The sequence below is a fragment of the Gymnodraco acuticeps genome, unplaced genomic scaffold (genome assembly GCF_902827175.1).
Source record: "Gymnodraco acuticeps unplaced genomic scaffold, fGymAcu1.1, whole genome shotgun sequence".
NCBI classification, from domain to species: Eukaryota; Metazoa; Chordata; class Actinopteri; order Perciformes; family Bathydraconidae; genus Gymnodraco; species Gymnodraco acuticeps.
Genome location: NW_022990583.1, coordinates 3,016,158 through 3,034,389, shown reverse-complemented (window position 1 = coordinate 3,034,389; position 18,232 = coordinate 3,016,158). Strand labels below are relative to the sequence as shown.

Below are 18,232 nucleotides of genomic sequence, written 5' to 3'. Positions count from 1 at the left end.
TGTTTGCAAAAGTCATAATGGAGATAAAATAACCTCCCTTCAATGCAATTAACCAAAGAAAAAATAATTATTGATATAAGTTGGGCGCAATAATAGAATTTACAAGTTAAAGGAATAGTTAAACATCTGTTATGGTGCCTCTTACCCTTAACAGACAGAGAGACTTAGTATTAGAAGGGTTTGGTAATGTCTCAGGATAATATTTTGACCAGGGACAAAATGTATCCTTTGGACAGAAAACAGAATACTTTTATATTTGATCTCTTATCTTAAGTCAGCTAAATGTTCTTACAGCTCACCAGACACAAAAATGTATAATCTTCAAAACCGCTAAAAATAAACCTACTTCATTTGTCACAAATTCAAGATACAATTCACAAAGCGTGTTTCAACAGAGTTCATCAGTGAGGTTAATCTAATAAAAACCATTCCTCAATACAATAAAAATAATCCCTTTCTGCAAACTGATTCTGAATGTGATTTGATGATTAATATTTGATCCATAATGTGAAAATCATATTTGTTTCACATATTTGTAAAATGATTGGGGATTGTATTTTACCTGTTGTGGCTTCTTTTTTTAAATTTCACTGAATAAGGTCGCCTACTGTATACTTTGCAGATACAGTACTTCCCGGCTGACTGTATCTCAAGCTGTATTAGTCAACCACCACCATCTTCAGGGCAGTGTGTGTTATTACAATAGGATCAATCCATAAAGAAATACAATTGTATTATTTGTCCGAGGCCATGTTGTGTTTAAATGATGGAATTACAGCTGTTAATGTCTATTATCATTATCATGTTCAAGTCAATTCAGTTTTCAAAGGGTTTCAAATTAGAACCTAGTTATGGTACACTATATCTGAAATGCAGAATATCTTGGAGGCTGGACGTTTCTGTTCTGTAACTTATACTTCATATGATACTGCATGTTGCTTCCTCATATCAATGCGCATGTTTGTAGTCACAGAGAAACAGGAAGCGGAGTGAGTAAAGGGTAAAACGGGAGCCGGGATGAGCTCGTGCCATTCAGTCGCGAGGAGTTGGCTGCGCAGCTGGAGTGAGTTTATCTCCGCACTGCTGTCCTGAAAGGGAAGAGAGATGAATGAGGAAGCGCACGGTTCCTTTTGAGGAGGTGAGTGTCTAGAAAGTCTAACTTGACATTTATAACACGTTACTTTAGCCGTGTTTAAAGCTCAGAGAAAAACGTAAAGCATCCTCTCACCTGTGCAGCTTGTAACTCAGTGTCACGTGTCACAGCTGCAATAAAAAAAAAGAGATAGCTAAACTTTACGAGTAAAACTTAGCTTGATTCAACATAATGTGCTTCACTGTTATCCTGTATAGACATGTTAGTATGGAGGCATGTGCAGAAATGTGATTGAAAGTGTACATTTTGTCATGTTAATAATGTATAATACAATGATGTTTTTGTTTTGATGTGTGCCAGTGATGTATTTTTAACTCTGCCCTATTGTAACAACTGTATCAGGCAGTTGGTGTTTCCTCTACAGGTGTTCCTCACATTAGCTGCAGACTGTAGTATGGCCATAGACTGTGTTTACGTACATAATGATTTTTGAAAGGATGTCATGCTGCTTTATTCGAGATTATTTGGCTAAAAAGTAGACTTTTTTTTATACTTTACAACTGGATACATACCCTGTCCCATTAACTTTATTTTAAGATCATAGTGATGTGTAAGAGGCAATTGTTTTGCAGTTATTTTAATCTAATTTACTGTGAAGGTCGGATATATATTTTTAGTTCATGTCTCTGTTTGCCAGCTTGTTCTTCTCATCTGCTTTGTGTAAATACTTCACACTAGTTTCCTGTGTTTAAGGGCACATGTGATTTGGATTATGCAGTAAATCAGTCCCATTGCAAGCTTTACCACCTCAAGGATGGAGGATATAGACGTGTGTCATTATGTCAGAATATGTAACACTTTTCTAATGTTTTTATGGTTTGATGTGGAATGTGTCCAGCCGGTCAAGGCTCATATGATTGTAATGTGCTGCATATAATGATAATCACATCAGATCCTTGGACTGAGGCATCGGGTTTATTTCAGTTCAGTAATGCTGAACATTCATGCTGCTGAAGTTTTCATTTTGAATGAGTAAACACTTCTGTTTCAACAGTGAACCATTTTTCAGTATGATTTCAAAGTAAAATAAGTATAAAAACAATACATGTAAACAAATCATAGTTAGGAATAATGTATTTCCTAAAGAGAGCACTTGAGGTTATTTTGTGCAGTTCAGTTTTAGCCAAAAAAGTGCCTTTTATTTTTTTAACCTCACTACAAGTTTGCCTCCATCAAATTTGCATGGGTTTTTCCTATATGTTTCTTCTTTTGTGCATGTTATCACGTGCACATTGCACAGATGAGCCACATTTTCCAAGATTTCCAGATGATACTAACAAACAGGGAACATTGATTTAAAATAACCCTAAAAAGCAGTATACCAAAATTGGGAAAGAAATACTCCATACATGGGATATAGGATGATGCGTCTTTATCACATGATGTGAATCTGCAGTGAAAAAGCTAATTCAATTGTGAGTGACACCCGGTTTCCTGTTCTCCCCAAAGAGCTTTCATCAGCCCAACTCATTCTATTATGTTCCTGATTTGTCATATAGATAAAGAGGAACGTCATGAGGGCCGCTGGGGCCACAAACTAAAAGGGTCCCGCTGAAAGTATCCTGGCAACAATTGTATAAAGGTCACTTTTTCATTCAGTTTTCTTTAAATATGGAGTTTCCTGCTATTCTCTTTGTTATATATTGCACATTTCAAAACCAATTGATTGATGAGAAGTGAGCATGAGTGTGGTAGAAATGGAAGGAAAGAAAGGCAAAGGAGGAGTTGGGCGATCCCCTCTGAAGACTGATTTGTAGAGTTTAAACAGTACATTCAAATTGCAGGTTGTTACAGGTTTTTAGAATATGGCAAGAGTACTAAAAGTGTAATGCCACCCTGGAGCATGTTCTGGTGTTTGAGAGCTTCCTGAAAAGTATCATCTTGTATTTCAAGACTAAAGTGTGTTATATCACATTAAAGTGAATATATTTAGATTTTGTCTTGAAAATAACAGACATTTAAAGACATTATCTTGCCTATATCCCACCTTGATTTCTGCCTCTTCAACCCACTTGTTCCCCTCTTTCCCCTACATCCTTGTCTCCATGCTCTGTCTAACTAGTCAATACCATTTCTGTTGTCATTGACGCCGCTCTGTTCTGTACCCGTTGGGGGGTATTTGCTGCTGAGCCAAACCGTTAAATATCTTGACTAAGGAAATAAAGGTTTTCTCTGACTGGCTCTGCCTGAAATGTCGCACTGTGTTGTTGTTGATGAGTACATCTGCGGTGAAAACGAGCTGGAACAAGCACTAATGTGTCATGTGTTGTGACTTTATGTATCTGGTAAATGTTTTCATGCAGAACGATGAAGATGAGAGAGCTGCGACAACTCTCTGCCTTTTTAACACACAATCTTTTCTGTCATCTTGAATGCATTTTCTTTGTCTGCTTCTATGACTGATCCTCTGTTTCTTTCTTTAAACGTTCAGTGGTTGCGATCCCTCAGGTCTGATTTGGCACCTTGGTCTGGTTTTGTTGGTCCATCTCGATCCTGGGTTGGTGTCAGTTATGGCCGACCATCTTCCTCCTGCTCTGCTGGAGGCCTGTGTGGTGTTAGGAGCCTCTAGTGACAAACTCAGTGAGCTCTATCAGGTATCTGCCTCTAAAACACACCGGCCATAAGTGGGAGCGATGTACTGTTAACTAAGAAATTGGTCATGAGAACTCTAATTTGTTCTTTTGAAGATTTTACATGAAAATTTTTTTTTTTTTTTATGAGAATGGTTAATAACCCTTACTCTTATGAAACAAAATGACTGCAACAACAACAACAACAACAACAACAGGAATGTTTAACTGGTGTTTCCAAGTGTGCTGTCTGTATCTTGACTGTCCACATCTATAAAGACAAAATGTGCCTAAGTAATAAGCTAATTATTATTAGAGGATACACATATAACAATTGTCTTTGTTATTTTAGGCTAACCAAGAAAGACTATTGTCAAGGCAACATTACTCATTGGTCCAGAGAACAAAAAAGAGCATGAATAATGCCCTAATGCTAATAATGCTATAAAGCCATACCACCTTTTCCAATTATGTTATCAATTCATTTCATTTCAAACCTTTATTTAACCAGATTGTCCCTTGAGGTCATAGATCTCTTTTTCAAAGGAGACCTGCAGCAATTAGGTTCCACATGAAACATAAAACAATAGAGGATATCACACAACATATTTACAAGCTACATTTACATACTTATCAACATTTACAAATACCCATAGTTTCAATGAGCATTTCATTTAGACTTGCTTTAAAAACATGCAGAGGAATGAGATTGCTCAGTTTAAATTGTAGCTGTAGATTGTTCCAAGCAAGTGGAGCTGCGCACATAAAAGCTGTCTTACCTAAGACAGTCCTTGCTCTTGGCACATCTAACAATACTACATCATGCGATCTCAGACAATAGCTGCTTGCAACTCTCTGTGTTATCAGAGAGCAGATATAATACGGGAGTTTACCCAACAAAGCATAAATAAACGTGTACCAATGACTGAGCCTCTTTACAGTAAGTGATGGCAAACCTGCCTTGGTATACAGGGTACAGTGATGAGTAAGTGCTTTACAATTTGTGACAAATCTCAGTGCGCTGTGATAGGCAGCATCTAACTTGTTCAGGTAATAGGCAGGTGCATTCATATAGACCAAATCACCATAGTCCAGCACAGGTAAAAAGGTCACAGTGACAGCCTTTTCCTGGCCTCAAGCGAGAACCAGGACTTGTTTCTGAAGAAGAAACCTAGTCTAACCCTCAGCTTTTTAAGCAGGTTATTGACATGAAGTTTAAAAGTAAGACAATCATCAAACCAGATACCCAGGTATTTGTAACAGGTAACCACTTCAAGTACTTGTCCTTGCGCAGTTACAATATCTAAAACTGGCTCTGGTGTCTTTTTAGCTTTAGAAAAGAGCATTACCTTGGTTTTCTCAACATTTAAAAGAAGCTTAAGCTCAGAGAGCTGAGTCTGAATAATGTTAAAAACAGCCTGTAATTTAACACCAGCCTCCTTAATGGAGGGACCTGCACAGTACAGCACGGTATCATCCGCATAGAAATGTAAAGTAGCTTCATCCACATTTTTACCTAAACTGTTGATATATATGGAGAAGAAAAAAAATCAGCTTGATCAGCATTTTGAATGTTTTCCTTCTTTCTTCTATTAAAATATCTACATACATAGAATATGGGTAATGTAACATATGTCAGAGTAAGCTATAAAAAGAATAGAGCCCCTCCAAATACTTTCCTTTCTGTCTCCCACTCAGGCCGTTGACAATAATGAAGCCCCAGACCTCCTCCTGTTGGAGCCCGAGGTTCTGCATGTCCTGGCGCCTCCCTTCGTTTGCAGACCGCAAGATGAGAGTGATGCGTTGAGGTCACAAGGGACGAGGCGGCGGTCCTTTCTCAGGAAGAAGAGGGAACATCCTTCAGCTGCAGCGACCCCCAGCCAAGGTCTGGTACTTCTATCCACACTGAGCCATACTGTTCAACAGGTCTTAGTGTTTGAACTAGGTTGGATGATTTCTCCCTGGCTTCACTTTATCCATGTAATAATTGGTGATTTGTGTAATTTTGTTTTGTTTTATTTTAGCAAGTGGCATAGGAGAGAGTGAGGATGTCAGTGTACCGAAAGACATCGACCTCATGGCTTTACCCCAACTCTGCTTCCCGGGTATTGTCTTAATATATCATATTCACACGCTCGCACACATTTGTTTAAAAAAAGAGATATTTGAATTTGCATGCATGTTGATAGTAGCACAAAAGGGATCATTTGTAAGTGTAGTATATCATGCCTGTGTATTAACAAGTAGGATACTTTGTTCCTGTTTCCAGGTGGGCTCCAAGTAACTAATGAGCAGAAAGACGAACAATTCCACTTCCTGGTTTTCACTGATGTCTTTGGCAACAAGACCCATGGAGTAGTAATGCACTGTTACCGACCAATACTGGTACGCTGTACAACATGAAATACTCCCCGAAATACTTCACACATAGCAGTTAACCTACAGTAAACGTTGGCAATTTACACAATGAGCATGTGTCACATAACAGCTTGCCAACATAGAGCAGGTATATTCAACTGAACTGAAAGCAATTGACTGTTCCTTCTCTTTCGTGTTTTTCCAGGAAGGGACGTCTATCTTCCAGAACGGAGCTGGGTCCTCTAAGTTTTCTAAACTTTTCTCTGCCTACGGCATCTGTATCATATCCAAATATCCTTACTTTACTGCAATCAAAGACTGTCTGTCATGGTGAGATACGGCTTGGCAAATTCTACCTCAATATTAACTTTGGTTTATTTAAAGCACTCTTTACTCAGTAAACTGTCAGTAAAACAATGTAGTTAGCTTATTTGTCAATGAGGTAAAGCACTTAGGGATTTGGATTCCCAGCAAGTAACATTGAACATAAAGATCGTAATAAACAGAAACAAAAAAAGTATTCACAGATGTTGCGTGAATTAAATGGGTTTAGCTTTACAATACAAAACGTATGCTAATATCTGTTTGTCCTTTGCTTTATGTTAGTCTGTTAATCCAGCTGAGAACTTGTCGTTTATCTGACATGGAGGAGAGAGTGAAGGAGTTTGCAGCCAAACTTTCCCTGGTGCCCATTCCCCCTCCTGGACAACTACATTTGGTGTGTATATGTATGTGTGTTATATTTAGTTAAGTACTGTGGTCCTGTAAACGTTTACTTTCATAATATAATGATCCAGGAGTTTACAGGTTCATATTTCTGATATAATCGATTACTATAGTGTCAGTTGTAGCATACGTTCATTATTTGTTTTCAGCGAATGGCTAATTCAGCCAGACAGAAAAACACAAACTAAAACACTGTGTATGTTTTGCAGATGTTTACCTTGCGTCCTTTGACCATTGTATTACCATCCAGAGAAAACAAAGACCACCCAGCTATAGATTTAGACCTCCATCTGCCTTTCTTCTGCTTCAGGCCACAGCAACTGCTACAGGTACAGAACTACAAACACCTGTTGTGTTAATGTTACTGAACCAAGAGGAAGCTCACATTAGCTCTGTCTCGTTCTCTGTTTGTTGGTTTTTCTGCCCCGTCTCTGCAGGTGCTCTCTTGTCTCCTGCAGGAGCAGCGGGTGGTGTTATTTTCTGCTGATTGGGCAAGACTCACGCTGGTGGCAGAGAGCTTCTTGCTTTTCCTACAGGTCAGATGAAAATCTGTTTTTACATATCTGCTAGGGCGCACTGAAATTACTTATGATCTAGATCAGGGGTGGGGAACCTTTTTCCTCTCAAGGGCCATTTCAATTTGTTCAACATCCAAATGATTGACCTCTGCTTAAAAAAACTAAAATCACAGCCCATTCATTTGGCCTTTCTTTCATGCTGTGCAAAGAAAAAGCAACCTCTTAATCCAGATATCTTACCATGACTCACGCATGCATGCACGTGCACAGTTGTGGCGTGACCACCAAAACAGAAAGATATGGACACACGTGTGCAAATTCAATGCAAAGGACTTGGAATCAGGGTAAGTTTGAGTCCCACTGCAGTCAGCATGTTGTTGTGTCCCTGGGCAAGACACTTCACCCCAAATTGCTCCTGTGGGGATTGTCCACAGTACTGAATAAGTAAGTCGCTTTGGATAAAAGCGTCTAACAAATGACATGTAATGTAATGTATTTAGAGTCCTAACCATGTGAACATGATTTAAGGGGGGGGGGGACCTAACTTCCTCTAGCGGGGTCCGTGAGCATGCTCCCCTGGGAAGATTTTTTTTTAAATGTTGAAGTTAAAAGCATCAATCTGGTGCACTTTGAGAGCAACATGAAGAGATCTATGGATCCATCTCTCAACACCCATATGAAACAGAACTGGAAGCATATTTTATTTTTCTTTATGGATATTTTACAAATCACTCCCCTTTCAAATTGTATTCTTGTTTATTAATAACAACTTTTTTTTACTGTCATATAGTATTTTATACCCGTTTACTTTATTCTCTTATTTTTTTATAACTATAATGATCATATAAAGATGTGCCTTTACCTCACTGGTTGTAGAAAAAGCTTCTTATATTCGTTAGCATAGCTAGCTAACCAGATGCCAATAACAACAAAGATATTGACTGTATGACAGATGAACAGATCGCCACTGGGCTTTCAACTAAAGACACAGCCACGCAAAAACTGCGGCATGTGTACGGCTCCTTATCTGAAGTGCCGGAGCAGCCCACGTGATGACGTTCAATGACCCTGACTTTAGCAAGGAAAAACAGGCACTCGCTTGTTTAATTATTTTGCGGTCTAGATTTCTTTAATTTCTTTCTTTTTTGCGTGTATTTATAAATTACCTCGAGGGCCGTATCAAATGGTCTCGCGGGCCGTATACGGCCCGTAGGCCGGAGGTTCCCCACCCCTGATCTAGATTGTTATTGAGTTTAACTCATGAATCATATATAATGTATTCAAAATGTCTTAAAGGCTCATGTCTTAAAATCACAGTTATATGTGGCTGGTGGATTAAATGAGTAATAGGTCAGGGCTGCAGTTAGAAACCTTACATTATTGACTTCCTGTCAATATTTGATTAAGCAGGTCATCCTTAACCGTATTTAATTTCATCTTAATGTACAATAAGATTTTCATTGCCATTTCTACACTGTAGTTTATGTGCATATGACAATAAAACTTTGAAATTAAATTAGAACTCCATCATTTAATCCTGTGATGTGTCCATCTATGCCTTGCTTCCAGCCTCTGTTGTGGCAGCAGCCATACGTTCCTGTCCTGGCCAGAGGCATGCTGGACTTCCTCATGGCTCCTACTGCCTTCCTTATGGGCTGCCACCTCAGCCACTTCGAAGAGGTTGCTGCTGTGAGTACACAACACCCCGAAATTACCTACAGCTTTCAAAACAGGACAATGTGTGTCATCAAAGGCAGTAGAAAATTAATAGAATAAGGGGAATGCCGTGTGCTGAATGTACATTAAACCTGCTGATAGCCTGCACATATCCAAGAGCAAATATATCTCTGCTTCAGATTCAAAACAGCTTATTTATATAAATAGTTGTACAATTAGGAAGTTAATCTACAGCAGGTTTAATACAGTTCAAGTCACTGCTTAGGTAAGTGCTTTGCATTATGTTTGACTATTATCTGTTGTTGACAAAATATTCCTAGATGGCAGAAAAACCGTATGTTTAAATATTGCTTATAAGTTTATTAATTGATGGACAAACAAAATGAGGAAAATATTGACTTTATTCTTCTCCTTCCCCCATCAAGGAAACAGATCATCTGATCCTAATCAACATTGACAACGGCAGTGTCTCCACTTCTTGTTCTGAGACTCTGGACCTCCCGGAGATTCCCCCGGCCGCTGCAGACTGCTTCACACAGAGGTACTACTGTAGCGCCAGTGATAAACTTGTAGCTCAACTACTGCTCATTTAGTATACACAAGTACAAACAAAAAGTGAATTATGATGCTACAGGTGATTTAAACGTATTGATATTTGTATCAAACTTGGCCAGAGATATGAAAGTGTTTCTATTGGTTTATAGTATGAGTTTGTTTTTGCAGGTGTCAGGCCCTGCAGATACATTTTGACCTGCATCAGTGCAACCATGCAAGCTGTTCTGACATCAGTGAGCAGCGCGCTCGGAGGAGAGCGTGGCAACACAACCTCAACCACGACATCCAGAGGATCGCACTGGAACTGATGGTCAACATATTCAGGTTCTTTGTGTGTTTGTGTACTGAGATCTAACAGGATGGTTAACCCAAACATATCTTTTATGTTGATAAATACATGTTTCTAAATAACAGGGATGTTAGCGGTCATCTGAACTATGAACATCGAGTGTTTAACAGTCAAGAGTTCCTGAAAACTAGAGAGCCAGCTGAACAGCTGTTTTACAAAACGGTAAACACAAACTTGGTAAAACAAGTGACATTCTTTATGGTTGACAAATCATCTGACATCTCTTAGCAAAATGCTGTGTTGGGCCAGGTGCTTTAAATCAATGTGTCTGTGTTGCAGGTGTTGGATACATACATCTTCCATTCCTTCCTTAAGGATCGTCTCAACAGGAAAATTGACAACTTTGCTCGAATGGAACTCATCACTCGTTCTGAGATGCAGCGGTAAGTCATTGAACCCACTTCATCTGTGTGCAGTGCTCCATGACCTACAGCCTTGGAAAAATGAGAAATCAACGCATCTTATAAACCGTTTCAACAATCTTAAACATTATTAATTCTGCTCTAGGGTGAAAGCTATGGTTGAGGCGCCACGCAGACCCACCATGCAGGAGGTTCAAGCCCGTAGAAGAAGTTCTATTGCAGGGAGTAAGCTGAGTAAGAGACTGGGGATGAGCCTCCCTAACCTGGGAGACGACCAAACATTCAGCTTTCAAAGAAACTCACTACTGAGCAGGATCAGCATCCCTGACGCAGGTGAGACTGCAGCAGACGCACAAACTTTTCAAATTAAAGCAGAGACTAAACGCTTCTCTGTTTTCCACCCTCTTTGTCATAGTGCTGAGAACTCCTCCTAAACCAACAAAGGTGTTTAAGCTCCCAGATTTCCCAGCCTCTCTGTCCTTCCACTCTGTCCAAGTTTATTACAGTGAGCTGATCCAGCAGCTTGGCAAAGCCATCTTCTCTGTACAAAATGAGAACTCTTCCCTGCTGGCAAGGTATTTTATTATTCCTTAGGCTCCAACACTGTCATCACCATTTTAATTCGTACAATCAAGTGTTACCATATTACACTGTTCGTCTATCTGCATTTCTTGTTGATTTTACTCTCAGTTCTTGCTCTTCTTCCACAAAATGTTTGGTATTTCTCCAAAGAATTGAGGATTTATTACATCACTTCTCCCTCTGCAGATTCTACTACCTGCGTGGTTTCATTAACACGCTGTACGGGCGGCGGCTGGAGGCTCTGGGTGATTTCCAGAACCTCTACAGGACAGACACCGCCATCTTCCCCACACAGCTGGTCACATGGCTTGTGGACTCGCTGCACCGAGACGAGAGGCAGCAAGCTGACAGGCGGCCTGAACTCAAGAGACTAATCCTTAAGGTCAATTTCAAACACATTACATTAGATCACATTATTCCCATCTTGTGAAATCGCTTGGCAATATGTTTGCTACTTTTCCTTGGGTGGTCATAAAGTAGTGAAGATGCACATGCTTTTGTCTCTCATCTATCAGGTGAAGACAGACAGTGAGAAGCTGTTGGTGCAGCCTGATGAACACGTCAAGAAGTTTAAGCTTCCCCTACAAACTCTGCATCTGGAGGAGTTTGTGCGTTGCATTCAAGAGTGCGGGATTGTTAAAGATGTAGCAACTATACACCGATTATTTGATGCACTCAGTGATGGTAAGTGAGGACAGGCAGCATGATGTGTGTAAAGACATCCCCTTTGATAATTGACATTTAATGAATTGTATAGCTATTTCAAATATCAAACCTCAGACTTACAAATGCTGTATTTCGCCCAAAGCAGTGTGAGTTAAGGCGAAGTGCAACAAAGTCATTCGAAATACATAGTGGAAAATCAGTAAACCTTGAAGGCATTTTGTTTGTTTGGATGGTGGACACATAAGTTATTATATAGTAATTATTATTTTCTACACCAGCATCACATGACGATAAATCGATTACAGCGCTTCAATCAAGCAGATGTTAGATGATCTTTTGCACTCATTTAATGCTTTGTAAGCGTGAAGTACAATTTGTGCCGCAGTGTCTGACACACACACACACACACACACACACACACACACACACACACACACACACACACACACACACACACACACACACACACACACACACAAGTTCTGCCACACATACATAAACGCAAAAACAAGTGTCCAACTGAAGTGAAGGAGATTAATATTTGTATATATGTTTTGTAGAAAAATAAAGTCAATGTATGTTTACCTATTAATCAGACTTTAAACTCTTGTTTGTAATCAGTGTCAGGAAAATGACAAATGTCTTAAAATGAATTTTAAAAATGTGACGGACAATTACCACCGGACTCTGTAGGTGCCCTCAGCGTTATAGACATTTAAGAGTCTTTCAGGCCATTGTTTTGGTTAAACAATCCACTACTTTACTACTTTAGTTCACCACTCCTATAACCTTTTTTTGGCCAAACCAGGCAGTGGTTGAAAAGGATTACGACTTAAAGTTGTTAGCTTAAAGTATGATACTCCACGGACCAATTAGCTCCTTCACACAAAGTCTTTGAACTCATCATGCATGGCTAGATAGACAACAAAAGCAGACCTTTCTGTTACACGGCTAAAGAACAAACACTTTGTGAATTCAGATAATCATTAGTAACACATGAAGATCAATAATATGCACTATTCTAAGATTTCTGACTGTAAATCTGGAACTAAATTCATTTGTTTGTACATATTTTCAGCTTGCATTTTCACACCTTTTCCCCCCTCAATGTGTCAACATTGTATGTGTTTGTGTCCCAGGCGAGCCAAAGCGGGTGGAGCCGGATCTGTTCAAAGTCTTTTACAACTTCTGGAAGGAGATGGAGGGCCAGGCACAAGACGTTGACTTGCCCTCTGAGGTCATAGACCATCTTGACAATAGCGAGTGTGTCTACAAGTTGTCGTCGTGTATCAAGACCTCCCATGGCGTTGGTAAAATTGCCATGACTCAGAAACGTCTCTTCTTGCTGTCTGTGGGACGACTAGGATTCCTGGAAATAGCAAAGTTCAGAGACATAGAGGTCAAGGGTCTTTAAACCGCCTTTTCTGAAATCATGTTGTCTGTTGAACTTTCATTTCAATTTCCTGCAATTGTATTTAAATAAATGACTCCCACTATCTTTTTGCAGGATGTGAAGATTTCATCAGCTCCGTTTCTACTTGTTCGCATTCCTTCCCTCCGTATTAAGACCTCTGGTAAGCTAGAGGTGTTTGAGGCCAATCTAAAGACGGAGACCGAACTCTGGAACCTCATGGTGAAAGAGATGTGGGCCGGACGCAGGATGGCCGACCAGCACAAGGTACAAAAAAGGTTGATGCACACCACTTTCATAATGAATTCTTCTAAAAACCAACAAGAAAAGTATGCATCAGCCAACAGTGCAGTTTCACAGGTCAAATACACGAAAGAAATGTGGTTGACAAATAATGCAAAACCATACATCACATATATTATATGACGACTACAGCAGTGATTTAGTTACTTGTTACTAGATTATTTTAACATATGATTTCTTTATTTTCTCCTCAGGACCCTCAGTACATGACTCAGGCTCTGACCAATGTCCTGTTAATAGACGCTGTCATGGGCTGCCTGCAGACACCGAGGTCCATTATTGCTGCCTCAAAGCTGGCCTACTTCGATAAGATCAAATATGAAGGTCTGGGCTCACTCTTGTGCTGCTGCTTCTGTTTTATTTTGATTCTATACACACAAATAAATAGTATATAAATTGTATTTGTATAGAGATTTGGGTTTAAACTCTAAATAATTTATTTGATTAAACACATGGTCTTTAAAATGGCAGACGATAATGCGGAAAACGTTGCCTATAAGCCACATACCAAAGCTCAAAGATATTCTGCTTACTATCTTATACAAAGTAGAGCATTAAGTCCTCACCATTTAGAATCTGGTACTAGAACATGTTTAGCAGTTTTGCTTATTAAAACATAATTGAATATTAAAAGAGTTGCCAGATAATTTGTGGTGCTATACTTGATTGATTAATCATCAAATAGTTTTAGCTATAAATCTTGTTTCTTTCTCACATTATGTTTCGATAATCCTTTCCACCGACCCTTCGTTGTCATTCATGAATTGTGTTTGTCTCTGACCAGTGCCCATGATGGTCCCTAAAACTACCTCAGAGACCCTCAAACACAAGATCAACCCCTCACTGGACCTGGCCGAACCACAGACTGTTCATGTGCTGCTTTATACACCAGGTACTATTCATTTCATTTCAAACCTTTATTTATACAAATAAATCCCATTGAGATCATTGATCTCTTTTTCAAGGGAGACCTGCTCAAGTAGTTCCACATGAAACATAAAAACATAAATAGAACAACAAAAGGACATCATACAGCATCGTTTACATAATTATCCACATAAACAGGTACCTATAGCTTCCGATTGAGTAGCATCCAACCGAGCTTTAAAAACATTTAGTGGCACCAGATTGCTCAGTTTCCATTTAATTTGCAGACTATTCCAAGACAGAGGAGCTGCGCATCTAAAAGCTGTCTTCCCTAAGACAGTCCTAGCAGTTGGCACATTTAATAAAACCACAGCATTCGATCTCAGGCAGTAGCCGCTTACAATTTTCCGTGAGATCAGGGAGCAGAGATAAGATGGAAGTTTCCCTAACATGGCTTTGTAAAATGTGGAGCTATTTACAGATTGTATGATTAGGACTTAATTGTATGCGTCTTACTTTCAAAGTTGTTTGTCTCCCCTTTCGTCTTATCGATGATCTTAAATGTCCTTTAAAGTTGAGAGCAACAAAGAAGTTTCTGTGTAATGGTAATGAGTTCAGTGCTTGTACATGTGTGTAAATGTTTGTGAGGCAGCAGATGCTCCAGTGAAAACTCTCCGCATAACCGGATTAGTCTTGTTGTGGAGAGTATTAGCAGGCAGGATAATAGCGACCTTGTAGTCGCTCATTTGTCTCACTGTGACAGAGAACAAAAACAACTGGAGGCTACTGGCCCCAACTGAGTACTAATCATTATAGAGGATAACAAACAAGATGTTAAGAAGTCTTAGACGTGTGTGACTCACACTGGGATATAGAGTGTGTATTGATCTGTTTTTGTTTCTTTCAAAGTCCCTGTCAATAAGAACATTTAATTAGTTAGTGTCAACACACTATTTGTTATCCTTTCTATCTATGTATTGCGATTGCAACTGAAAAAATGAACGGAAGAAAAAACAAACGGGGGTTCTCATTTATCCACCCTGCTTTGCAATGTTTTTACTGCATGCACTCGGCTTCCACTATTCACTTGTCCCATGCTCTTTCACACTTTGTCACTTACTCCAGGTCAGTTGACTTGCAATGACTCAGCGGCTGAGATGAACCCCAAACTGTGGGTGGCTCTCAGTGGGGGCAGAGTGGTGGTGTTTGATGCAGCTAGCTGGTCCATGCTGCAGGACTGCATCCAGGTCGGAGAGACGCAGCTGGTGAGAGCACACAAGCTGTACTCTATTGCAGCAACATTTCTTTAAAAGAAACTCCATCAACTTTATGTAGAATATCAACTTGTAGGAAAGTTGTATACATTGGTGGAGTAATCTTTTGAACTTAATGTCACATAAATTAAGTTCAAAAGATTACTCCACCAATGTATACAACTTTCCTGCATGCATGCGATTGGATTGTTCTAGAAACACAAATCTTTTCTTTGTGTTTTACTAGGGGCTGCCAAGTTAGTTCTTCTTTCTGCTAAAAGTGGCTTTAAAACAGTTGTACATCATAATCCATTAAATATACTGTCTGTTAGTGTGTTAAGGGAAATGATTCCGGTTTTCCTCTCCTATGTAGAACTGCATGTTGGGATTGGTCCAGGAGCAGGTGTGGATTGGCTCTCAGGACTCTGTGATCTACATAATTGACACTCACAGCATGTCCTGCAACAAACAGCTGACTGAGCACAGACATGAAGTGACTGGACTGACGGTGGACCACAGAGATGTTCAGATGTACTCCTGCAGCAGTGATGGGACGGTCCTGCAGTGGGACTCAGCCAGTCTCAAAGTGAAGCGACAGATACACGTCAGCTGCGACCGTCTGTCCTCCATACAGATCTATGATGGCACATTGTGGTGCTGTGAGTGCACACATTTCCCTTTTTTCTTTCTGATTAGTTGTTATTGCTTTTTTCAACTCAAACTCAAGGAACACTAACTTCCCGGCCTCCACTGAAAGCCACATTGGCTGAATGATTCCTGTTAGCTCTATGTGGCTTTTAATGTTCCTCTTTAATATAACCGTGACACTCATTCTATTGTGTAAACTACATGACAACTATAACACCTGCATCCCTCTCTGAGCATACCTGTGCTTTCGAAATGCGACATTCAAGAAAAAAAGTGGAAAGTGTGTCCGTGTATTCACAGGTTGTGACGACAGCATTGTGGAACTGAAAAAGAGTGGGACACCACAAAGAAGAATGGCACTTCCTGACGACTTACTGAGCATGCCCAGTATCTTCAGCAGCTTCATCCTCATCCCAGAGGTGACTTGGCAGTCCTCAGAAATAATGTTCATCAGTTAAGCAAATTAGCAGCCAACAACAAATCAATGATGCATGCCAGCACTTAACAGTTCATAGTTTATAAAGCACTGGACCCTATTGTGTTGTAATGTAGTTGGGTCAGCTGAAACTAAGATATTAAGGTTTTTACCCACAACCTTTTACCACTTGAATATGAAAATAAAACCATATAATAATGTATCTTGCTGCTTGATGTTAGTATGCATAGAATATTGCTGGCCACAGATAAAAGGTTTTTTGTCCCTGTTTGACATTTCTAAAAATGTCTGACATTTCTAAAAGTCAAAGTGTGACCTCCCTAGTTTCTCTGTGTGTGTTCCAGCGAGGTCAGTTGTGGACGGGCTGTTCAGACTCAGGCGAGCTGATTCTCTGGCACACTAACAACCACAGACGTCCATTCAAGAGAATCTCCCTGCCAGGCTGTTCAGGAGTCACCTGTATGATTCAAGTCAAGGACCAGGTGGGCTACAACACTTCATGTGGCAAAAAAATCTGTTACATATGAGTCCTAACTTGTTTGTATACGAAATGTGTGTTGAACACTTCCTGTTATTTTCTGGTTCATGGAAACAGAACGCCGACCCACTTTTTGAGGAAGTTTAATTGAATCACCTTAAATGTGATTCATTTGTTTGGTGCAAATATGTTAAAGTGAAATATCTGTCAATGAATAACAGACATGCGTATTGGAAAGTATTCTCCTATCAGGAAAGGTGGTGGTTGTAATTTTTTAGGGTAAATGTTAACTAACACTTTTTTGTCTGGATCTGAGGTGTGGATTCTTCTCTTTTAATCTTTTTTCCTTCTTCTGCCATCATTTATTCCCTGCTCCCTTTCCTTTATGCCCGCTCCTCCCCTCAGATATGGGTGGGCTGTCGTGCCTGGAGCGGTATCGGGGGTCAGTGTGAGGATCAACTGAGAAGTCAGGTGTTGGTGATGGACGCTGAGAGCCATACTGTGGCGAAGGAGCTGCAGGCCCACTCAGACAGCATCCAGACGCTCTGCTCTGCTGAGGACCGCTACGTCCTGAGCGGCTCCGCACGACGCGACGGCAAGATAGCCATCTGGAAAGTCGAGTAAAAGCAGAGAGTGGGAGAGGAAAGAGGAACACATGTAAGGAGTGAGCACTTGCACAACATTAGGTTAATGTGCCCACCCAGATATTAGAATTCCAGAAAGTGTTGAAGACTCTTACAGACCAGAGCATCCTGTGGGTGTCGTAGAGCAAGTGTATAGACAGGGTACAATGGTGAAGAGAGATCATTACAAATGAATAGAGGTGCAGAGAAAAGTGATTCTCTTAGTTTAGCTGGAATATCATTTTTTAGCCATATTTAAATGGTAATTACATTACACGCTGGTAATTAAAATACAAAAATGTGTGAATGCAGAAGAGAGCTGTTAAACATATATTTTGTGGTTGTCATTAAGATGTTGTTTCTTACACTGGGCTATGAAGAGCAGATCTTCATCTTCTTTGAAACAAACCTTCAATGAAATGTGAAAAAGGTCAATTTTATGAATAAGTATGTTGTTTTAAAAGCTTCATTTTGTCTGCATGTCAAAAGCAGGAATATTTAAATGCTTTAATGATTATTATTCATGTTTCTTAACCAATAATATAATAAATAACATTCCAGGTATTATTATCATGTATTGTTGGTTTGTGTATGAGCCTTCAGTTCTGTAGGTGGCTCACTTTCCTCCATCCAGATGCAGCCTCTTGTTCCACAGTTAGAAAGTGATCTCTCTGGCTGCCGCTAAACTATCGACACA

General features: G+C 39.8%; 1 protein-coding gene across 2 annotated transcripts; it reads left to right on the top strand.

The window, feature by feature from the left end:
* The first annotated feature begins 754 nt into the window (after positions 1–754).
* On the top strand, positions 755–18,102 carry LOC117553970 (DENN domain-containing protein 3-like). Of its 2 annotated transcripts, none has more exons than XM_034228134.1 (27): positions 755–1,138; positions 3,602–3,747; positions 5,422–5,608; positions 5,748–5,828; positions 5,993–6,108; positions 6,287–6,411; positions 6,688–6,799; positions 7,017–7,136; positions 7,245–7,343; positions 8,895–9,014; positions 9,428–9,543; positions 9,726–9,881; positions 9,972–10,068; positions 10,186–10,289; positions 10,414–10,601; positions 10,684–10,843; positions 11,037–11,232; positions 11,366–11,534; positions 12,656–12,915; positions 13,024–13,194; positions 13,425–13,554; positions 14,015–14,122; positions 15,223–15,362; positions 15,724–16,009; positions 16,299–16,417; positions 16,779–16,916; positions 17,318–18,102. In XM_034228134.1, exons 2-27 carry the CDS (start codon positions 3,664–3,666, stop codon positions 17,534–17,536), a joined length of 3,801 nt encoding a protein of 1,266 aa, XP_034084025.1. In that variant the 5' UTR covers positions 755–1,138; positions 3,602–3,663; the 3' UTR covers positions 17,537–18,102. The 2 variants fall into 2 exon arrangements, with proteins under 2 accessions (XP_034084025.1, XP_034084024.1); XM_034228133.1 differs by having other exon boundaries at positions 755–2,735; positions 3,585–3,747.
* Positions 18,103–18,232: the final 130 nt, after the last annotated feature.